We start from the raw sequence: 25749 nt of genomic DNA, 5'->3' as shown, positions 1-25749 counted from the left end.
TTCTCTCCCCTTTTCTTTTGTCCTCTCCTTCACTTAACCTCCTTCTATTAATTTGTCTTCTCTCTTTCATTCTCCTTTCTCTCTTTATCTTCGTCTCTTCCTCTCCTTAACTCTCTCTCCGCATCTCTTCCACATTCTCTTCCTCTCGTCTCCTTCGTCTCATTACCATTAACCTTCTCTCCCTCTCCTCCTTCCTTCTCTCCCTCTCCTCCTTCCTTCTCTCCCTCTCCTCCTTCCTTCTCTTCCTCTCCTCCTTCCTTCTCTCCCTCTCCTCCTTCCTTCTCTCCCTCTCCTCCTTCCTTCTCTCCCTCTCCTCCCTTCCTTCTCTCCTCTCCTCCTTCCTTCTCTCCCTCTCCTCCTTCCTTCTCTCCCTCTCCTCCTTCCTTCTCTTCCCTCCTCACCTCCTTCCTTCTCACCCTCATCCTCCCTTCTCTCCCTCTCCTCCTTCCTTCTCTCCTCTCCTCCCTTCTCCCTCTCCTCGCTACCTTCTCTCCCTCCTCTCCTTCCTTCTCTCCCTCCTCTCCTTCCTTCTCTCCCTCCTCTCCTCATCACACAGACTCAAGTGTTATGTGTATCCAGCACTGTCTTGTAATGTGTCACTTCTCTCCATTTTTATTCATATTTTTCTCTTCTTCCTCCCTTTATTCTCCTTACTGTGTGCGTGACCTCATAATTTACCCCTGTTGTTGTTGTTGTTGTTGTTTATTGTTGGTGTTGTTATTATTATTATTACTATTACTTCAACTCAATCAATATATCTGTATGTATGTATGTATGTATGTATGTAGTATGTATGTATGAAAAAACCCCATGACGTCACGAGGATATAAATACAATTTGTCTTTCATACAAACTGAAGAAACATTTTTATATAAAGGAAATTCAAAATTGCTTAAAAAAAATCGTTAAATTTGCTGAAAGTTTTGTTGGGTAAATTTTAACACAGAGTGAGTCAGTGAGTGTGATAACGAGATAACACTTTATGTCTTTCTTACGTAACTAGTCAAAGATAACACAATGATAACAGTACAGCTTCTAATTCTTTAAGAAGAAATCACATAAACTTTTATAAATAAGAGTAATATCAATATCCTTGTGTTTTTCTTCACACACACACACACACACACACACACATACACACACACACACACACACACACACACACCAGTGTATGTGTGTATGAGAGCCAGTGTATGTGTGTATGAGAGCCAGTGTATGTGTGTATGAGAGCCAGTGTGTGTGTGTATGAGAGCCAGTGTGTGTGTGTATGAGAGCCAGTGTATGTGTGTATGAGAGTCAGTGTATGTGTGTATGAGAGCCAGTGTATGTGTGTATGAGAACCAGTGTATGTGTGTATGAGAACCAGTGTGTGTGTGTATGAGAGCCAGTGTATGTGTGTATGAGAGCCAGTGTGTGTGTGTATGAGAACCAGTGTATGTGTGTATGAGAGCCAGTGTATGTGTGTGTATGAGGGGCAGTGTATGTGTGTGTATGAGAGCCAGTGTATGTGTGTATGAGAGCCAGTGTGTGTGTGTGTGTATGAGCCAGTGTATGTGTGTATGAGAGCCAGTGTATGAAACAGATGAGCGTTGGCAGCCTAGGACGACCTCTAGAAATAACTTCACCTCCCCTCCTCTTCCTCCTTCCCCAAGCTCATCCTCCCAAACCTATCGCCTCCCCTACCCTCCAACCAACCCCCTCCTGCCGCATCACCCCTCCCCCCTCCTTCCCCAGGCCACCAGAATATTTGGGTGGTGTTCACACAACCTGACAACACACCTCCCTCAGGGTACGTGTGGCCGAGAATCATGGTTGCACAGTACTTCATTCTATCTCAGTCTAGCGTCACTCTGTTGTATGGCTGACATCTCCTGCTGGCCTCAGACACCCTTGAGTATGTGTTATATTTTGAGGAGGTATATTCCAATTATTGTCTTAAAGGAATAGCAATGAGATGTTACTTTACTGAAATTATATTAACGAGAGAGAGGAGGTGTGTTAGGAGGTGTGTGAGGATGTGTGGGAGGTGTGTGGGGAGTGTGTTGGGAGGTGTGGGGGTGTGTTGGGAGGTGTTGGGAGGTGTGGGGGTGTGTTGGGGGAGGTGTGGGGGGTGTTGGGAGGTGTGGGGTGTGTTGGGAGGTGTGGGGGTGTGTGTTGGGAGGTGTGGGGGTGTGGGAGGTGTGTGGGGGTGTGTTGGAGGTGTGTGTGGGGAGTGTTGGGGAGGGTGTGGGGATGTGTTGAAGGTGTGTGGGGGTGTGTTGGGAGGTGTGGGGGTGTGTTGGGAGGTGTGGGGGGGTGTGTTGGGAGGTGTGGGGGGTGTGTTGGGAGGTGTGGGGGTGTGTTGGAGGTGTGGGGGTGTGTTGGGAGGTGTGTGGGGTGTGTTGGGTGTGGGGGTGTGTTGGGGTGTGGGGGTGTGTTGGGAGGTGTGGGGGGGGCATTGGGAGGTGGGGGGGTGTGTTGGGAGGTGTGGGGGTGTGTTGGGGAGGTGTGGGGGGTGTGTTGGGAGGGTGTGGGGGTGTGTTGGGAGTGTGTGGGGGGTGTGTTGGGAGGTGTGGGGGGTGTGTTGGGAGGTGGGGGGTGTGTTGGGAGGTGTGGGGGGTGCTGGGAGTGTGTGGGGTGTGTAGGGGTTTGTGGGGTGTGTGGATGCGCAAATGCGTGTGAGTGTGTGGGAGAAGTGGTGGAGTATGTTGAATGTGTGGGGGTGTGTAAGTGCGTGTGAGAGTGTGTAACCGAGTGTGGGTTGTGTAGGGGTGTGTGTGTGTGGAGGGAGAGAGTGAATGTGTGTGTGGGAGGTGTGGGAGTATTAACGTGGTGGGAGGCTTTCAGGTAGTGTTGTCGCCCCTGGCCCACCCTGGCTGTGGCTAGCCAACAAGGCCACTCACTGACCTATTCGACTACTCCTCCTCCTCTCTCCACCACCTCCACCACAACCTCCTCCTCCTACAACCTCCCTCCTCCTCCTCCTCCTCCCTCCTCCCTCCACCTCCTCCCTCCTCCTCCTCCTCCTCCTCCCCTCCACCACAACCTCTCCTCCTCCTCCTCCTCCCTCCCACAACCTCCTCCACCTCCTCCTCTTCCTCACAGTAAACGGTAAGGTCAAATTAACAATACAGTAACTGGTCGTCGTCACACAATCACCTTAACATTTATGAACTGATCCTTAAAGATTATTTAAGAGGCAATTAAAAGAAGTCAGTTTTACTACCGGGTATTAACAAAATAATACAAATAACAACAACAATAACAAAAACAACAACAACAACAACAACAACAACAATAACAACAACAACAACAACAACAACAATAACAACAACAATAATAACAACAACAACAACAACAATAACAACAACAATAACAACAACAACAACAACAACTACAACAATAACAACAACTACAGCTTAATAACAACAACAACAACAACAACAACAACAAAATGAAGCAATAATAATAACAACAACAACAACAACAATAACAACAACAGCAACAACAATAACAGTAGCAACAACAACAACAACAACAACAACACAACAACAATTATTAAAATAGTAATAATTACAACAAAGTAATAAAAAACAACACTTATAATAATAATAAATAATAGTAACAACAACAAAAGCAACAACAACAATAATAACAATAATAATAAATAAAACAATGATTTTGTTTTTTCTCTTCTAATTTCTCTGTCCATCAAACCAACCATTAGCTCTCTCTCTCTCTCTCTCTCTCTCTCTCTCTCTCTCTCCTGGTACTGAGCGTGACATGAATGACAAATAACTTCACTTTGCCAACAGAGCCGCTTGGAAGACATCGATCTGCCCAACTCAATTTAACAATGTGCTATAGTAGGTGGGGGAGGGAGGGAAGAACAGGAAGGGGAAGGGAGAGAGGAAAGAGAATGAGAGAGGAAGGAGGAAGGTGAGAGAGAGAGAGAGAGAGAGAGAGAGAGAGAGAGAGAGTATAAATTATTCAGTGGTTTATTATCGACAAAAGCCGTCAACAACACCTCATAAAACAGTTATTGACGTTCTTGATGAAGATGTAAAGAAAGGAGAAAGATAACGAAGGGAGAGGGAGGGGAAAGAAAGGAGGAGGAAAGGGAAGAAAGGAAAGAAGAGGAGAATAAAGGGGGTAGATGAGAAATGAAGAGGGGAAAGAAAGAAGAAAGGGGGAGATATAAATAAGGAGAAAGAGAGAAGGAGAGGAAAAGGAAGAAATGGGTGAAAAGAAGAGAAGAAATGGAGGACAATGAAGAATAGAAAGGGGAGAAAAGAAGAGACGAAAGTGACATAGAGGGAAGAAAGTACAAAGGGAGGAAAAAAGAAAAAGTGAGAAAAAGAGAAGAAGCGGAGAGAAAAAACAGAGAGAGAAAACAAGACGACATAAGAATAATACCAAAGGACAGATAGACAGAGAGTCAACCAATACGGACACAACAGCTAAATAGCGTCACCACTTGAGATAGTGATTATTTGATGCCATATGTATGTATGTATGTATGTATGTATGTATGTATGTATGTATGAGGTATGTATGTATGTGTACAGTATGTATGTATATTTGATATCTATATTGTATTAGTCTTAAATTTTATAAGTCGATATATGAGGCGTTAAAAAAATATTACTTTATCTACAATTCTCAAAAAGTATATATTTCTCACCATTCCTTCTATCTCTCCTCCGTGTTTCTCATCTCATTATTTCTCACTTCTCTCATTTATCTCGTATTTTGTCAATGTCGCTGTGTTTATACAGAAAGAAGAGTTTTACTACCATGGTCTGGTCTTCAGCTCTTTGGCCACTCAGGGAGTGGGAGGGGGAGGGGGTGGGTGGGGAGGGGGAGTGGAGGGTGGGGGAGGGTGGGAGGGGGAGGTGGGAGGGTGGGAGGGTGAGAGGGGGTGGGAGGGGGTGGGAGGGAGTGGGAGGGTGGGGAGGTGGGAGGGTGGAGGTGGGGGAGGGGTGGGAATGGGAGGAGATTACTGCCTCAGCTAATAATGGCTACTCAAGAAGAGGTCCTTTACTGGATAGGTGTGGGATAGATTTAACCCAGGGTGGATGGATAGATGGACATAAAGATTGGATACATTGGTGGATCGATGGACAGATGGAAGGGCATGGATGGCTCTGGATGGATGGATAAGCGAGGGGAAGAAAGGTTAGTAGGACGTGCGGGAAGGTCAAGAGGAAGGACGGAGGATGAGAGTCACGTTCCCCCTCTTCCTCCTCCTACACCTTCTCTTCCTCCTCCTCTTCTTCTTCTTACTGGATCTCTGCTAACTCCTAATGGAGCCAAATCCCCAAACCCTCCTCTCTCTCTCTCTCTCTCTCTCTCTCTCTCTCTCTCTCTCAAACAAACACAAACAAACAAGCAGGTGTTTGTTTAAATTCACCACGTTTTTGGCAGCTCTGACATAGCTGCACCTATACTAACTTGCTGGTGCTGTTGAGGCGACGACAGCTCGACAACCCTTCTCGCATAGACATAAATTAACACCTCTTCGTCATATAATATAATGTATATAATCCACATAACAACACACCCTTCCTACCTCAGATATACATGGAGTCTTTTAACCATCACAGGTCTATATACATACTTTAAAATACATATGAATAACATCTCTCTACATATTACCTGCTCAGCTAGACACGTCTCATGGATACATATGCTATACGTGTGAAAATGATACACAATGATACACAGGCTGGTGCCGACGTGTAAAAGATGCTTAATGATTGAAGGTCGGTCTCCTCTTGACAGGTGACGTGTTGATTATTAAAAGGTGCACACTCTCCCCTCTCTCTCTCTCTCTCCTTACCACTAACCTCCCTCCTCACCCCCACATAGCCACTACTCTTCCTCCCCACCTCCCCTTACCACTAACCTCCCTCCTCACCCCCACATAGCCACTACTCTTCCTCCCCACCTCCCCTTACCACTAACCTCCTCCTCACCCCCCACATAGCCACTACTCTTCCTCCCCTCCCTTACCACTAACCTCCCTCCTCACCCCCATAGCCTACTCTTCCTCCCCCTCCCTTACCACTAACCTCCCTCCTCCCACCCCCACATAGCACTACTCTTCCTCCCCACCTCCCTTACCACTAACCTCCTCCCACCCCCACCCCACCTCCTCCCACCTCCCCACTACACTCCCTCTCTCCCCCTCCCTAAGTGCCATCCAGCAGGCAGGCCTTGTGTTGACATTACCAGGAGAAAGTGCTCCCCCGTCATTCTTCCTGGCAAACAGCCTCAGGTAAGGTGTGTGATGACTTCATATTCCTTCTGTCTATTTCACGCTCCTTACGTCTATTTCACGCTCCTCCTGTCTACCTCCTGTTCGCCTGTTTACCTTATGCTCACCTAGACTATGTTAGGGTACGTCTCTCTCACTACGGTTTACTCCTCGAAGATTAGCCAGGGGGAGGTTAAAGTCCGCCTATCATAACCCCGGATGAATGTCAGAGCTACAGTGATTGGCATTAAGGAGACCGTGACTGAGCGTTCCTAGCCAATCATTGTGTCTGTTAGTCTATTCTGTGTTATGATAGGCGGAGGTTAATACTAATACTGTACTAATGCTACTTTTTTCTACCACTACAACCAATAACACTACTACTACTACTACTACTACTACTGCTATTACCACGACCACAACTACCACCACTGACTGAAAACCACGACAACCACCACCATCACAAGACACGACCTTCACCATCTGCCCTCCAAGCACTGATAAAAATAACAAGGGCGTTATTGTGGAAGTCCTCTCGACAACTCCCCTGAGCGAGCTGAGGTTCTTACATGACCCTCAACAACAACAACAACAACAACAACAACAATACTCTCACCATGGTAACTTTTGGTGAGCGTGACGTAGTTTCAGATGGAGACGTGTTCTGGAATGTATGCTCTCTTCTGTTTGTCTGTCTGTTTGTTTGTTTCTGCTTCTGTCTGTCTGTCTGTCTGTTACACACACACACACACACACATAAGGCAACATGATCTCACAAGCTACTCACGCGTTACGTGTGCGTGTATATATATATGTACAGTATTGTTGTGTGTGTGTGTGTGTGTGTGTGTGTGTGTGTGTGTGTGTGTGTGTGTGTGTGTGTCTGGGAGGAAGTAGGGAAAGGAGGGAGGAGGAGTGAGGAGGAGGGAGGGGAGGAACTACGTAACCCCCTCCCAACGAACCGACTAACCTGTTGTTACTTAACGACAGTGGCTGACTGTTCGCCAGGCAGAGTGTCCAGGCCTGGCAACAAGAGAGGAATGGAGAGTTATGTGGGTTAGCAGTTACAGTTGAGAGTTGTATTAGTGGCTGGCATTATCTGGGTCGGTGGGCGGTGGGGGAGGAGGGAGGGAGGGAGGAGGGAGGGAGGAGGAGGGAGGAGGAGGAGGGAGGAGGGAGGAGAGGATTACCTGAAGATTAAACACCTAATTTATTTTCCTTCAAGATGAACCATCCTAACCTCACCTTTCCTAACCAAATTTAACCTAATGTAACTTAATCTAATGTAGCCTAACCTAACCTGTGCTAACCTAACTTAACCTAATGGAACCTAGCTTGTCTTAAACTAATATATATATATATATATATATATATATATATATATATATATATATATATATATATATATATATATATATATATATATATATATATATATATATATATATATATATATCTTAACTTAAGTTAACCTGTCTTAACCCAACCTAATATAGCCTATCTTAACCTAACCTAACCAACCGAATATAACCCATATTTTGTACCATACCAAACCTAATCTAACCAAAACTTCAACTTAACCCCCAGCCAGGTAGCGTTAGGGTTGTTTAGTCATCAGATGAAATAAGCTGAGGTGTTTAATCATTAGGTTAGGTTAGGTTAGCTAGGTTAGGTTACAATAATATGCCTTGTTGTCGCCTTCATACCTATGTAAATTACCCCCACCTGTACCTTTAACCATACCTGTACTAGTATATGTAATCTTTATTTATACCTGTAATTATACTTTATTTTTACCTGTACCTGTGCTTCAAGCTATTTCTTTATACAACGCTCAAGATACAGAGTAGCTGCCACGGGGCTTCGCTATTGGCTGCTCAAGTTGGGATTGTGAGCTGTAGAAATATTTTTTTAACCTTTACTCCGACGACCCAAAGCTTCACTTTCTTTTTATTCACAACGCAAAAATAAAATTGTTTTGGTGTATCGGTATATAAAACTTTTTCCCACAGCCTTAGAATATTTTGTTTTGTGACTGAAAAATAATACTTTTTTTGTTAGTAAATAAACGCTCAGTTAGTTTCATCCCAAAGGAGAGGGGGTTCTATGCTCCAAAAATCAAGAGTTAGGTTTCTTATGCCTTAAAACAAAGAAACTTATCCCCGTAATAATCAACAAATAACTAAAACAACACAACAAGGAAAGTTTAATTCTATACTCCAAAACAACAACATAACTAGATGGGTATTATTCTTTTATGTTATTAGAAGCAAAAAGACAAACTGAGTATTTACCCTTTAATTTGTGAGACTCGCCTGAGGTCACCCCAGAATAGCAGAGAATCGGACATGTTATCGACACCCAGCCACAACTCAGTTTATACCACACACAAACGTTCACTTAGCATCGAGGTTCACGACACAAACCTTTGCCTACATTATTGACATTGTTGATTTTTGACACCAGCACCTACTACCACCAGCAGTTATTTCCGATAACATGTACTACCACCAACATCTACTACCACCAACATCACTACCACCAACATGTACTACCACCAACATACTGCCACCAACATGTACTACCACCAACATGTACTACCACCAACATGTACTACCACCAATATCTACTACCACCAACATGTACTACCACCAACATGTACTACCACCAACATGTACTACCACCAACATACTACCACCAACATGTGCTACCACCAACATGAGCCACACCAACATGTACTGCCACCAACATGTATCACCACCAACATGTACTGCCACCAACATGTACTACCACCAACATGTACTGCCACCAACATGTACTACCACCAACATGTACTGCCACCAACATGTGCTACCACCAACATGTACTGCCACCAACATGTGCTACCACCAACATGTACTACCATCAACATACTGCCACCAACATGTACCACCAACATGTACACCAACATACTGCCACCAACATGTACTACCATCAACATGTACTGCCACCAACATGTGCTACCACCAACATGTACTACCACCAACATGTACTACCACCAACATGTACTGCCACCAACATAACACCATCAACATGTACTGCCACCAACATATGACCACCAACATGTACCACCAACATGTACTGCCACCAACATGTACTACCACCAACATGTACTGCCACCAACATGTACTGCCACCAACATGTACTACCACCAACATGTATACCACACCAACATAACCACCAACATATACTACCACCCATGTACTGCCACCAACATGTACTACCACCCAACATGTACTCACCACCAACATGTACTACCACCAACATGTACTGCCACCAACATACTACACCAACATGTACTACCACCAACATGTACACCAACACATATACTACCACCACAAGCATCAAGCACCAACATGTACTACCACCAACATGTACTACCACCAACATGACTACCACCAACATGTACTACCACCAACATACTGCCACCAACATGTACTACCACCAACATGTACTGCCACCAACATGTACTACCACCAACATCTACTACCACCAACATGTACTACCACCAACATGTACTGCCACCAACATGTATACTGCCACCAACATGTCTCACACCAACATGTACTACCACCAACATACTGCCACCAACATGTACTACCACCAACATGTAATTACCACCAACATACTGCCACCAACATGTACTGCCACCAACATGTACTACCACCAACATGTACTCACACCAACATGTACTGCCACCAACATAGTACTACCACCAACATGTGCCACCAACATGTACTACCCCAACATGTACTACCACCAACATACTACCACCAACATGTACTGCCACCAACATGTTACTACCACCAACATGTACTACCACCAACATGTACTACCACCAACATGTACTGCCACCAACATGTACTGCCACCAACATGTACCACCAACATGTACCACCACCAACATGTACTGCCACCAACATGTACTACCACCAACATGTACTGCCACCAACATGTACACACACCAACATGTACTACCACCAACATGTACTACCACCAACATGTACTACCACCAACATGTACTACCACCAACACTACACACCAACAATCTGCCACCAACATGTATTGCCACCAACACTACCACCACCAACATGTACTACCACCAACATGTACTTACCACCAACATACTACCACCAACATGTACTGCCACCAACATGTACTGCCACCAACATGTAACTGCCACCAACATGTACTGCCACCAACATACTGCCACCAACATACTACACCAACATGTACTGCCACCAACATGTACCACCACCAACATGTACTGCCACAACATGTACTGCCACCAACATGTGCCATCACCAACATGTACTCAGCAACCAACATGTACCACCCCAACATGTACTACCACACCAACATGTACCACCACCAACATGTACTGCCACCAACATGTACTCACCCCCCAACATGTACTACCACCAACATACACCACCAACATGTACTGCCACCAACATGTACTGCCACCAACATGTACTGCCACCAACATGTACTACCACCAACATACTGCCACCAACATAATGCCACCAACATATGCCCAACATGTACTGCCACCAACATGTACTAACACCAACATGTACTACCACCAACATGTACTACCACCAACATGTACACCACCAACATGTACTACCACCAACATGCATACCACCAACATGTATTCCCACCCAACATGTACTCCCACCTAACATGTACTACCACCAACATGTACTCACACCAACATGTACTGCCACCAACATGTACCACACCAACATGTACTCACCACCAACATACTACCACCAACATGTACTGCCACCATGTACACACCAACATGCTACCACCAACATGTACTACCACCAACATGTACTACCACCAACATGTACTCCCACCTAACATGTACTTCCACCCAACATGTACTACCAACTAACATACCACCAACATGTACTACCACCAACATCTACCACCAACATGTACTACCACCAACAGTCCACCAACATCTACTACCAACCAACATCACCACCAACATACTACCACCAACATGCCACCAACACACCAACACCTCACAACAACATGTACTACCACCAACATGTACTACCACCAACACCTACCACCAACACCTACCACCACAACCACCACCTACAAGCACCAATATCTACTAACAGCAACATCTACTAACTTCAACTCACACAACTCGATCATCAATGCCTGAAATATCACAACATATAATCAGTTGTCACCAAAAGTTATCAATCATCAATCCTTGCCTCCTATCATCAAATTCAATTACAATTTATAATAGTTTTTTTTTTTTACCTTTTCTAAAATTAATTAATAATCACTAATGAGATTTCCTTTATTTAGGTAATTTGTTTAATTCTTTTCAATGTTTTGCTTTTAGCTCTCATGGGAATATTACTCACTGGAAAAATAATTATTACTTTTGACAACCTGAACAAGATTTGTTTATTAATTAATAACATAAAATAACAATAATACAATAATATACAATAAATAAATTAGCTTCTGAAAATAATAAGAGAAATAAATAATTAAGGAATAAATTATAGCAAGTGATAAAAGAAAATTGGTAGTTTAGAAGAGCAATACTTATGGCTGAGGGTTGGCTACCACGGCCCATACCCTGATTATATTTTCCCGGTCTGTTTACTTATGCACCCCCTCTCTCTCTCTCTCTCTCTCTCTCTCTCTCTCTCTCTCTCTCTCTATCTCTATCTCACTCACTCTCTCTCTCTCTATCTCTCTCTCTCTATCTCTCTGACCCTCCTGTCTTTAATCGGATTACCTGAAGATAAAAAACCCAGGCTTATTTCAACTACCCTAACTTAATACACCCTATCCTAACCTAACCTACCCTAATATAACCTAACCTAACCCCACAGCCAGGAAATGTGGGGGGTGGGGAGGGGGGTTAAATCAGCACGTAAAATAAATTGAGGTGGCTAATTTTCACGTTATTTCTATACACCTACCATTAACCTGCTAGTTATATACCTACCATTAACCTGCTAGTTATATATCTACCTTTAACCTGCTAGTTATATACCTACCTTTAACCTGCTAGTTATATATCTACCATTAACCTGCTAGTTATATATCTACCATTAACCTGCTAGATATACATCTACCTTTAACCTGCTAGTTATATATCTACTATTAACCTGCTAGTTATATATCTACCTTTAACCTGCTAGTTATATATCTACCTTTAACCTGCTAGTTATATATCTACCTTTAACCCGCTAGTTATATATCTACTTTTAACCTGCTAGTTATATATCTACCTTTAACCTGCTAGTTATATATCTACCTTTAACCTGCTAGTTATATATCTACCTTTAACCCGCTAGTTATATATCTACCTTTAACCCGCTAGTTATATATCTACTTTTATACTGGGTATATATCTATCTTTAACACTACTGGTTATATATCACCTTTAACCTGCTAGTTATATATCTGCAACCTGCTAAGTTATATCTACCTTTTAACCTTAACTAGTTATATAATATGTATTGTTCTGATTATATATCTACCTTTAACCTGCTAGTTATATATCTACCTTTAACCTGCTAGTTATATATCTACCTTTAACCCGCTAGTTATATATCTACTTTTAACCTGCTAGTTATATATCTACCTTTAACCTGCTAGTTATATACCTACCATTAACCTGCTAGTTCTAGTTATTATTGAACACTTCTTAACGTGTGTTTTCATTATCTATTAGTTTACATAAACACCTGCCCTTAAATATGACAGGTGTACAGTAACTTATATAAACACCTGTCCTTAGCGGTGACAGGTGTAGAGTAACTTATATAAACACCTGTCCTTTGCGGTGACAGGTGTAGAGTAACTTATATAAACACCTGTCCTTAGCGGTGACAGGTGTAGAGTAACTTATATAAACACCTGTCCTTAACGGTGGCAGGTGTAGAGTAACTTATATAAACACCTGTCCTTAACGGTGGCAGGTGTAGAGTAACTTATATAAACACCTGTCCTTAGCGGTGGCAGGTGTAGTGTAACTTATATAAACACCTGTCCTTAGCGGTGACAGGTGTAGAGTAACTTATATAAACACCTGTTCTTTGCGATAACAGGTGTTAATTAAGGTATTAGAGTAACTTATATAAAACACCTGTTCTTAGCGATAACAGGTGTTAATTAAGGTATTAGAGTAACCTATATAAAACACCTGTTCTTAGCGGTGTACAGTAGGTGTTAGTAAAGGAATTATTTCAACATTCTGGCAAAGGAGGAATCTGGCGCTTAACCAACAAACAGCAGAAGCAGCAGCAAGGAGGAAATGCATCTAAACCAAACAAGACCGGTTACACACACACACACACACACACACACACACACACACACACACACACACACACACACACACACAACCAAAACACTTTCACACACCAGCCTAAATGACAGTCACTCAATTGACCCTCTGTATGATCCCAACGATTTTAAAGAACGATGGAACAGGAGCGACATCTATCACACTCTCTTCTGGCCTTGTGTGATGGGAAAGGTTGGAGGTGTAGGGAGATAAGGGAGGGGAGAGTGAAAAAGGAAAGGTGGAGAGAGAGAGAGAGAGAGTAGAAATTCAGGATAAATGGTGTAGTATTTCAGCCAATACCAGGTTAGGTTAGATTAGTTTTGTGTTAAGTAAAGTTAAGTTTAGCCTAAGTTACATTTAAGGTAAGTTAGGAGAGGTTAGAGTAAAGTTAAGATTACCCTAAGTTAGATTACTGGATATTTCTAGCTATGTTAGTTAGTTCTGTGATCATCTTTCCTAATTAAATCTGACTCACTCACTCACTCACTCGCTCACTGACTCACTCACTCACTAAGAGAATTTGCTTAACTCTTGTCTACGATCTGTTTATGTCATGGCCCCACCCGGCATACCCAGCCTGAGAGCGTCAAGGACTCTTCTTCACTAATGCGGCTTAATAAGATTTGTTTCTCACCCAATTTTCTAGATCAAACCTAACCCAACCTAACATAACCTAACCTAACCCAACCTAACCTAACCTACCCTAACCCAACCTAACCTAACCTAACCTAACCCAACCTAACATAACCTAACCTAACCCAACCTAACCTAACCTACCCTAACCCAACCTAACCTAACCTAACCTAACCCAACCTAACATAACCTAACTTAAACATTACCCAACCAAATTCAACCTAATCTAACCTAAGGTAAACATAACCCAACCTAACTTAATCTAAGCTAATTGCTGGATAAACCTAACTTAAGCTATCCTACCCTAATATAACCTAACCCAACCAACTTTAACCTAACCTAACCTAAAAGCAGTACCAGGTAATTCCCATCACCATTCTGTAATGACAGGGTTGTAGAAACTTTGTCAGGCATGAGTATTTACCCGCCTTCTGCCTACACTGGAGAATTTCTAGGTATAAATGCATGTGTGGGATGTGGAGTGTGGGGTGTGGAGAGGGTGTGGGGAGTGTGGGGTGGGGTGTTGGAAGGTGAGGAACATCCGTTGTTTTTCAGGCGGGCTGAATCAGGTGACCTTCTGGTAGCGTCATGCGTCCTGCCACTCACCATGGGCTTTTTCTTGGCTTCCTCGTGACCTCACTCACACACACACACACACACACACACACACACACACACACACACACACAGCAACAAGACCAACAACTACAGCACCAATAATAATAATAATAATAATAATAATAATAATAATAATAATAATAATAATAATAATAATAATAATAATAATAATATAGAGCATATACAATGGCTTTCTCAGCCTTGCCACGTCAACAGGATATCGGGAATCGAACCTGGATTCTAGATAGGTGTCAATAAAGCTCTAGCAACCACTACACCTTCATCAGGCCTGGTGGGGGTGGTGATGGTGGTAGTTCGTGATAGTGTTAAGTGGTGAGGTGATTGTGGTAGTAGGTGGTTGAGATGGGGAGTAGTGATTGGTGTGTGTGTGTGTGTGTGTGTGTGTGTGTGTGTGTGTGTGAAGAGCTATATATAACTGCAATTAACCCGGTACATGAACTATCTAACTACTACAGTCCAAACTGCTGTAATTCATGTAAAATTTATGGATGGGACTCTCTCTCTCTCTCTCTCTCTCTCTCTCTCTCTCTCTCTCTCTCTCTCTCTCTCTTTCTCTGATGCAAGATAAGGGGAATGAGGTGAGAAGGGCGATAGTGAGACCAAGGAGAGGACGTGGAGTCAGCATAAGGGCGTGGTCAGCATAAGAGGGCGTGGTCAATATAAGAGGAGGGCGTGTTCGGTATAAAGAGGACGGAGGGCGTGGTGACCGAATGGAGAGGGCGTGGTCAGCATAAGAGGGCGTGGTCAATATAAGAGGGAGAGGGCGTGTTCAGTATAAGAGGATGGAGAGGGCGTGGTGACCGAATGGAGAGGGCGTGGTCAGCATAAGAGGGCGTGGTCAGTATAAGAAGGCGCGGTGAGAGCAGGGAGAGGGCGTGGTCAGAAGTGGGCGTGGCAAGAGCAGGGAGAGGGAGTGGGAAAGGGAGGCTGTTTACGATCACCTTCGTCTCTCCCTCACTCTCCCTGCCAACCTCTCACACGCACACTCTTGTCCAATATAAACACGATACCCAGAGAGAGAGAGAGAGAGAGAGAGAGAGAGAGAGAGAGAGAGAGAGAGAGAGAGAGTTCAGATCTCACGTCCAAGAGACTTTCAAAATAAATTATAAATGAACTTCAAAACAAAGCAAAATAATTAAGAAAAAGAAAAGAAAAAAGAAAGAACTACGAAAAACAGAAGAGAAAAAAGCTTACTGTAATAATCTTCAAGGCAGATGTTTAAGTAGAAGAAACATGCGACTATTATTAACATAATCACACTGGAGACATATATATACTGTATATATATCACATGTTGACAAAGGCAGTACAAGTGCTTTCACCTTGATATGGTCCTAACCCTATGTGTGTGTGTGTGTGTGTGTGTGTACGAAACGTTCAATACACACCGAACAGTATTCAAAGGTAAATAATATACGGGTGCTATTTATTTCATTTACATATTAAACCTTAAAAGTTTATCATATTATACAGAATATTAATTCAACTAGTGCGAGTGATGGTGTTGGTCTCACTCTAGGTCATTCACTAGCTGCCAGGATTATCACAACTAACTGGTTTCTATAGCAAACAGCCTACATTTCATTCCACCTGTTGATAAAAAACCTTATTGCTAACGTAATTCAATCTAAAGTAACCTAATCCACCCTAACATAACCTTACGTAACCTACCATAACCTAAAGTCATCTAACCTAACCTCCCAGGTATCGTTAAGGTGTGTTTAATCATCAGGTGTGAAGGCTTACCTGCGTGTGAACCAATCATCTTCCTAGTCATCCCATTTCTCATATTTCTTCTCCCTTCTGTTTATCATTATTTTTGTGATATAAGATCATTCTGTTATTTTCATTTATATATAATTTCCCTGTAATAGTGTCAATAGCATAACTCACAGTATCTACATCACTTACTAGCAATGTGTGGAACTCTCTATAACCCACACACTAGCAACACTTTTGTCTTGTACTACTCAATTTGGTGTCGGTACTATTGATCAGACGACTGGATAACCATCAGGCTGAGAATAGGTAGGTATAGGTCTAATGAGAACCTGTTGTCGTAGCATCTTGAAGAGGTCTAAAATATCTTTCTCTAGCCTCGCACTTTTGTCAACACTTTCCGTAACACTTTGTAAACACTTTAGTGATATTTTGTAAACACTCTCGCTGGCTGTCTTGTTACGTGTATGAAAACTAGTGCAAACACACACACACACACACATACACACACACACACACTGTTTATTCACTGTCATAAATTACTATTACTGCTGTGTGTGTGTTCGTGTGTGTGTGTCTTGATGGCGAGGATGAATGGGTGTCGTAGAGCGTATCACACACACACACACACACACACACACACACACACACACACATTCTCGCCTCACTCTTCTCTCATCTCATTACCCCAAAGGTTCACCTAACACCATCAGAACCTACCTGTACTTCCCCTCACCTACTTCCCCCCTCCCCCCCACACACCCTAAAGGTTCACGTAGCTCAATCAGAATCCACCGGGTTAATCCCTTAAGACTTGAGCCTTTCCCACCACCATTCCCACCTCCACCCCACTAATTTCACTTTCACTTGCCTCTTTATGTTACAGCATCTTTGGCTTTCTGCGGCTGTACCACCCAGGTCACAGTACCGGAAGATTTCTTCCTGACTGCCTCCCCTGTATATTTGCAAATGGCCACCCCCCCTCCTCTCTACCTGCCTCGCTAGCTTTACTCTCTATTGGTAAATACACACAGGTGAAGGTATACCAGTTTTTCTGTCTGTGTTTTTCTTGTAAACATTTAGTGATGAAGTTGTGTTTTTTTTTGTGTTTATTTTACTTGTGTTTTTATTTTTATTTTACTTGATAATATTTACTAGCAAACGTACTGTATATTGTTGTTACTATTGTTTTTACTAGTTAATACTGACTAGTGTGAATAAACATATCTATTAATATTTTTTCTGATAATCTAACACACATATATTTACCACTACTCACAATATTCTTACCGTCTGAAAAATATATCTTACCAAACTACCACTATCTTAAGACTGTCTCACATTAGCGATATATTTCACCGGTAAATATATCCCAGCTCTACTTTTTATCGGAGTATCTATTTCTCTTTTATTTGTTTAGTCTATTTCTATTCTTTATGTTATATATTTTCATTATATAAACATCTATAACTATTAATATTCTTCCTTCCTATATGTGCATAATGTTGGTGTGTATAATAGTTATAGGATATATTTCATTGGTGATTATACAGTATATATTTCTAGATCACTATTATTATTATTATTATTATTATTATTATTATTATTATTATTATTATTATTATCAATTCTTCCATCCTCTTCTTTTTCATCTTCCTCTTGTCCACACCTTTTCCTTCTTCTTTTCCTTATTTTTCGTCTTAATTCTTCTTCTTCTTCTTCTTCTTCTTCTTCCTCTTATCCTCATTTTTTTCTTCTCCTTCATCCTCCTCTCTTTCCTCTTCTTATCCTAATTTTCCCTTCTTCATCATCTTCTCCTCCTCTTCGACTTCTTCAATATTTCCTTCTTCTTCAGAGTCCAGACAAACATCTTTACACTGTATATATTTTGTCTTCTTCCTTGGGTTATTTTATTCTCTCTTATCTAACTTCCTCTTTCTTTCTTTCTTTCTTTCTTTCTTTCTTTCATGCTGTTCTTTTTATCTTTCACACTTCACTAATGACAGAATAGAGAGAGAAAAAAAAGAGACAGACAGACAGGTATATAGACAGAGAGAGTGACAGGCTTGAATATGAGCACAGACATGAACAGACAGAGAGACAGACATACAAAGAGGTATAGAGAGATAGGCAGACAGCTATATAAGGAGACACAGAGATAAAGATAGAGAAAGACAGATACAAATACAGACAGACAGACAGACAGATGTATAGACAGACAGCAGGCAGGACGTCCCCCTGGCACCAACGATCATGTTTAAAACTAAATAAAAAAAGACGAACAAAAAACCTTGGCTGTTCTTCCTTCCTTCATCCCCTACCCCCTCCCATCCGATGACTCCCCTCACGGCTTCACCTGCTAATACATCACCTTGTTTACACCTGATTCACCTGCTAATTTATCACCTTGTTTACACCTGGTTCACCTGTTAATTTATCACCTTGTTTACACCTGGTTCACCTGCTAATACTGTACATCACCTTGTTTACACCTGGTTCACCTGCTAATTTATCACCTTGTTTACACCTGGTTCACCTGTTAATTTATCACCTTGTTTACACCTGGTTCACCTGCTAATTAGTCACCTTGTTTACACCTGGTTCACCTGTTAATTTATCACCCTGTTTACACCTGGTTCACCTGCTAATTTATCACCTTGTTTACACCTGGTTCACCTGCTAATTCATCACCTTGTTTACACCTGGACCACCTAGCTGTGACTCAGGTGAAGGTAAAGACGTCATCACGGGGAGGATTCATAAGGTTTTGTAGTGAAATTCATTGATTCTCCGACCCAGAACCTAACCTAACCTAACTTAACTTAACCAACGCCTTAACTAACCTAACCAAACCTAACCTGGCCTGACTTAACCAACGCCTTAACTAACCTAACCAAACCTAACCTGACTTAACTAATAATATAATCAATCCCTCACCTACCCGAACCTGCTCCCAAACTAACTTTACCAATCCCTATCTTAACCTAACCTGACATATACGCCCTAATGTAACCTAACGTAACCAAACCTAACCTACCCTAACCTAACAGCCTAATATAAACAGTGTGAAAATTACCAATGCCTCTCTCTCTCTCTCTCTCTCTCTCTCTGCAGTGTATCAGCATCCAGACCTTGACCCTTGACCTTTCCTTGGGCATTTGTCATCAATAATGCAAAAGGTCACAGGGTTATTTCTATCAACCGTCCTATTAATAGCTTCCTGCATCTACCACTATATTCTCTACCACACATCTACTATCATATCTATTACTTTATCTACTACTACTACTACTACTACTACTACGTGTACTAGTTTTGCTTGGTTAAACTTGTCTGACACTAAAATAGGGCGAGTAATTAAATCTGACGAAGACTCCGCAAAACTACAGGAACATCTAAACAAAATTTTCGCATGGTCTGAAAAATGGCAGATGAAATTTAATGTGGACAAATGTAATGTACTTAGCCTACAAGATGTAAACAGAGAAACCAGATATCAGATGAACAAGATTGTTATGGTCCATGGAGAAATCCGACTATGAGAAATATTTAGGAGTAAATGCTAAGTAGGAATCTTATACCAAGTCAACAAGGCTAACAAAGTACTTGGTTCCTACAAAGGAGTGTTAGTTACAAGACTAGCGAGGTTATCCCAAAACTATATCTTGCGTTTGTGAGACTTCACTTGGATTACGCAGTTCAGTTATGGTCACCGTACTACAGAGTGGATATAGAATCCCTCGAGAGACGTAGAATGATGGGCGATATGATCGAGGCGTATAAATGGACGTCAGGGCTAAACGAAGATGATATAACAAAGGTACTCAAACTATCCAACCAGGAGCGAACTCGTACCATTTAGGCGTGAGATAGGTAAACATTGGTCTGGGAATATAGTGGATGAGTGGAACAAGTTACCAAACATCATCATTAACGCCTGTACCATACGGCTGTCACCTCCATTACCACTGTGGCCACCCTGCCATTAGCAATAAAAATAATGCACCATGCAGCCACCTTGTACTACCCCCTACCACACCATTAACCTAACCTACCCTAACCACTACCATCACTAACAAGACATATCAACACCCGCTAAACACAACCACACACCCTGCCACAATCATCAATCCGCCACCATATCTCTACCACACCACCATCTCCAATACAACTACTACCACCTACTCGCCACAATCATCACAACCACCACATTCTTTTTTACCACACCACCACGGCCATCATCACCCTGCTGCCACCACCACCACTCAACCAACCATCTACCACCACCACCACCCAGCCACACGTAACACCACCCAGACCTTTATTTTGAGAGCCAACCTTGACAAGTACGGTGCCGGGGTTCTTGAGTCATATATTTAGATCCTGTCAACGTTCTCCCGTACTTTTCCAACCCCCCCCCCCACCCCACCCCACACCCCAACACACACACACAGTCTCTCTTATGAGTTTACCTTCAACGACCTTAACCTAAGTTTAGCATTAAAATAGAAAAGAAAACGTAACTCTACATAGGTAAAATTGATAACTGAATAAAGGTAAAAAAAATTGAGTTCCAAAATGGTGAGGATATAAAGCTGATCAATTATTAACACTGTACTTCTCCCTATGAGTATCATGCGAGTTTACCTTCCCTATAATTTGTCAAAGTTTACCATTAAAACAGAATAAAAATAGAAAAGAGAGTTTGGAAATAAGAAAATGGGATATGATGGGTAACTTCCCTATTGTGCCGGCTGAGTTTACCATCGCCTTCACCTCATTTCAAATAGGACACAATAGAGAAAGCAAGAAATAATAGGAAGATGGAATAAACAATGAAACAGGTGGACACTCATAATGGCAGGAAATAGATTGACACAGGCAGGAAATAGATCGACACAGGCGGGAAATATATACCCAAGACCAAACCCAGTGCTTCTAGGAATACGAGGGGATCACTACACATGAACCATGCGGCGGTCGACAAAATTAAGAAGAAAACCCAGAAATTCAAGACGTGGGTTGGGTCAAACGATGAGCAAGACAGGAGGATGTATGCAAGAGCCAGAAACCAAGCAAAGATAGAGTGTAGGAGGGCTGAAAAGGAGTTTCAGAGGCTGGTTGCAAGCGAGGTCAAGTCAAACCCAAAGGCGTTTTACCGCTATGCAAAGTCGAAATTGAAAACGCGAGTAGGAGTATCAGACCTGAGGCTTGAAGATGGTAGTTACGCAGATTCTGACCAGGATAAAGCTGAGGCATTGAACAGCTTCTTTTCCTCAGCGTTCACAAGAGAGGATGCAACTAACCTTCCTGCGTTTGAGGACAGACAGTTCGACACAGCACTGACCCACATTGTGTTCACAGAAGAGGGTATTAGAAATAAACTGTCCAGGCTAAAGGTCCATAAGAGTCCCGGACCTGACATGGTGCATCCTAGAGTGCTAAGAGAGCTGTGCAACGAGCTTGCAGAGCCCCTGAAGATCCTGTTTTGTAAATGCCTGGATGAACAAATGGTCCCCAGTGAATGGAAAGTGGCTTATGTGAGTCCTATCTTCAAGAAGGGCGATTGTCACTCCACGAACAACTATAGACCGGTGAGCCTGACCAGCATAATATGTAAAGTACTTGAGAGTATTATCAGAGATGCCGCAATGGAACATCTAATACGAGACAACCTTGTAAAAGATTGCCAACACGGCTTTATGCCGGGGCGCTCCTGCTTAATACAATTGCTCAAGATATTGGATATTTGGACCCATATTCTGGAACGGGGTGGTAATATCGACAATATTTACCTAGATTTTGCCAAGGCTTTCGACAGTGTACCCCACGAAAGGCTGAAAATCAAACTGGAAGGGTACGGAATTCGGGGAAATGTCCTAGCGTGGATGGAAGACTTTCTACATGACCGCAAGCAGTGTGTGGTGATTAATGGCACGAAATCGTCATCTGTACCTGTAACAAGTGGGGTACCACAGGGCAGTGTATTGGGAAGGAAATAGATTGACACAGGCAGGAAATAGATCGACACAGATGAAGACAAATGGCGGGCGTCTATAAACCATCTAACAGGTAGCTATACTGTTAAACCTTCTCCCCTTTAGTCTATTTCTTGGCTAATGACGTGCTGTGTTGGCGCTTGTTGGTGTTGTGGTGATGCTGTGTTGGTGTTGTGTTGGCGCTGTGTTGGTTTTATGTTGGTGCTGTGTTGGCGCTTACAGTATTGGTGGTGTAGTGGTTTTGTGTTGGTGTGCTGGTTTGGCGCTGTGTTGGCGTGCTGTATTGGTGTTGGGTGGGTGCCGGAGAGAGGTGACAGGTACAACGGTATCGCAGACATCACCAAAACTTCATTTACAGAGGTGACTGACTGACTGACTGACTGACTGACTCTCCAAATGTGTGACTCTTATAAGGATGTTTTTGAAGAGGGTTTGGCAATCAGAAAGTTACATCCAAGTAGTTGAAGCACCAAAAAACAAAGACCTGGTGAACGGTGCTTAATAACCCACGCAGGAAGTTAAAGCATCTAAACGATATACAGAGAACTTACTTCTAAAAAAAAAAAATCCTAACTCTATTGTCGTCAAAATATACAAGAAAAAAAAATCTTAAATTTTCTGTTGGAAAAAAAAAATATATATACATGAAAACGTTTTGTGCTGGCGACCCAAAATAAACTTTAGTGATAGTGTTGCCGGGACAATTTTTTTTTTTCATACATAAAAATATGAACCAATGAAGAGAAGGGGGCAAGAGTTCATCAACCACAGTAAACAATATGGAGATAGATTTTATTCCTTCCAGTATGATGTATTAACCCCTCTGAGTACGATGACCTAACTTTTTGAGTATGACTTAACCCTTTGAGTACGATGACAACCCTTTCAGCACGATGACTTAACCCATTCAGTACAATGACTTGACCCATTCAGTACAGTGACTTAACCCTTTGAGTATGATGACATCACCCCTTCAGTACGACCCGTGAGCATGATGACTCAGGGGTCGCACGTTATCATACGTTCAAAGGGTTAACGGGAATAACATCAATGACAATACATATATTCTCTCTCTCTCTGTTGAGTTACGTCGCCAGGGATGAAATTACCACACTATAGACCCTGGTATATATTGTACTGCAGAGTATAACACTAACCGCGATATATCCTCAACAAATATATGTGTGTAGACAGACAGACAGACACACATACAAACATATATAAGAACATAAGAATGGAGGAAACTGCAGCGGGCCTATTGGCCCATACTGGGCAGTCCCGTTTACACCCAACCCCTATTGCTGATATAAGCATCCAACCTATGTTTGAAGCTATTCAGCGTATTCGAGTTAATGATGATATTTGGTAACTTGTTCCATTCATCCACTACTCTGTTTCCAAACCAGTGTTTACCCATTTCACTCCGAAATCTAAATTTGTCTAATTTAAAACCATTGTTGCGAGTTCGCTCCTGGTTGGATAGTTTGAGTACCTTTGTAATGTCCCCTTTGTTTAACCCTGACTTCCATTTATACACCTCTATCATGTCGCCCCTCACTCTACGTCTCTCGAGGGAGTGCAAATTAAGATGTTTTAACCTGTCTCTGTATTCAAGGTTCCCAATGCCCGGGATTAGTCTTGTCATTCTCCTCTAGATTCTTTCCAAGGATTCTATATCCATTCTGTAATACGGTGACCAGAACTGAACTGCGTAATCCAGGTGTGGTTCAACAAGCGCAAGATATAATCTTAAGATGACCTCGCTAGTCTTGTAACTAACACTCCTTTGTATGAACCCAAGTACTTTATTAGCCTTGTTACGAGCAAAAACACATTGTTTACTTGGCTTAAGATTCCTACATATCATTACTCCTAAATCTCTCTCGCAGTCGGATTTCTCAATGGCATCGTTGTTCATCTGGTAACTGATTTCCCTGTTTACGTCTCCTATACTGAGTACTTTGCATTTGCATTATACATACATACATTTATACATACAGCCACCGGTTGCAACTCTATTAATAAACCGTTTATTATTATTATTCTTATTATTATTATTATTATTACATACATACACACATACAGAACATACATACATACATACAAACATTAGAGACAGAGATATATGGTTTCTTACACGAAATATTTACGTATAAACGATTAATTCATTCACAAGACCTAGAAAACAACCTCCATACAGTGTTCACTAAGATTGATGTGGAGGGGGGGGAGGGGGGAGGTGGTGGATAAACGACTGGACAAGGGCTGGGCAGAATAGAAATGATCTAAGTAAATAATACGATATAATTTCATGATAGGATAAGTTTGGTTAGGATTGGTTGCATTAGGTTACGTTTAGTTAGGTTAGGTTATATAAGCTCAGGTCAGGTTACGTTAGGTTTACCTTTATATAACCTAACCTTCAAAAGACACACCTATAGAGATCATGGGAGTTAAACCGAACTTGTGGTCTCCAGGGAGTGTTTACTTTAGTCTAGGAGAGACACTGACACACACACACACACACAGCACGAGTTACGACGGTTCCTCTCTGGTTACAGAGGACTTAAAAACACAAACAGGTCTAAACCATGAGCAACTAGCTTTAATCCTCATTCTCTCAGACACGTAAAAACACATTTTAACACTCACGTGTCGACCCTAATAATAATAATAATAATAATAATAATAACAATAATAACAATAATAATAATAATAATAATAATAATAACAATAACAATAACAATAATAATAATAACAATAACAATAATAACAATAATAACAATAATAACAATAATAATAATAATAATAATAACAACAATGATAACAATAACAATAATAACAACAATAACAATAATAATAATAATAATAATAATAATAATAATAATAATAATAATAATAATAATTCAGTAAAATTGTCACAAAGGTTTACAATTGGATAACCATGTTTACAAAATATACAGCTATAGAGTACAGCATGAATATCAACAAAGTAGGTATACGGTGCACGTAGGCCATAGGGGTATACCGGTTTCCTGTGTACAGACAGTGGAGGTTAACAACAATGGTAAACAGTAAGGCAACTTGACACAGGATAGCCGACAAAGCTGTCACTCAGGTGTTTATTTCCAGGTTAAAGATATG

General features: G+C 41.8%; 1 protein-coding gene across 10 annotated transcripts in view; it reads right to left on the bottom strand.

Moving 5' to 3' along the window:
- The window catches only part of LOC121874898 (glutamic acid-rich protein-like), a 116809-nt gene that overhangs the window by 87475 nt on the left and 3585 nt on the right, over nt 1-25749 (bottom strand). The window contains exon 2 of one of the 10 annotated variants that reach the window (XM_042379234.1): nt 7223-7261. The exons of the other annotated variants lie outside the window; for them this stretch is intronic. Within the exon in view, the coding sequence (XP_042235168.1) occupies nt 7223-7261 (39 nt within the window). The remainder of the gene's footprint in view (nt 1-7222; nt 7262-25749) is intronic. 10 annotated transcript variants of the gene reach the window in all.

Source organism: Homarus americanus, unplaced genomic scaffold (genome assembly GCF_018991925.1).
Source record: "Homarus americanus isolate GMGI-L3 unplaced genomic scaffold, GMGI_Hamer_2.0 scaffold56009, whole genome shotgun sequence".
NCBI lineage: Eukaryota > Metazoa > Arthropoda > Malacostraca > Decapoda > Nephropidae > Homarus > Homarus americanus.
The sequence above is the reverse complement of the archived record's forward strand: the minus strand, read 5'-3'. Positions and strand labels throughout refer to the sequence as shown.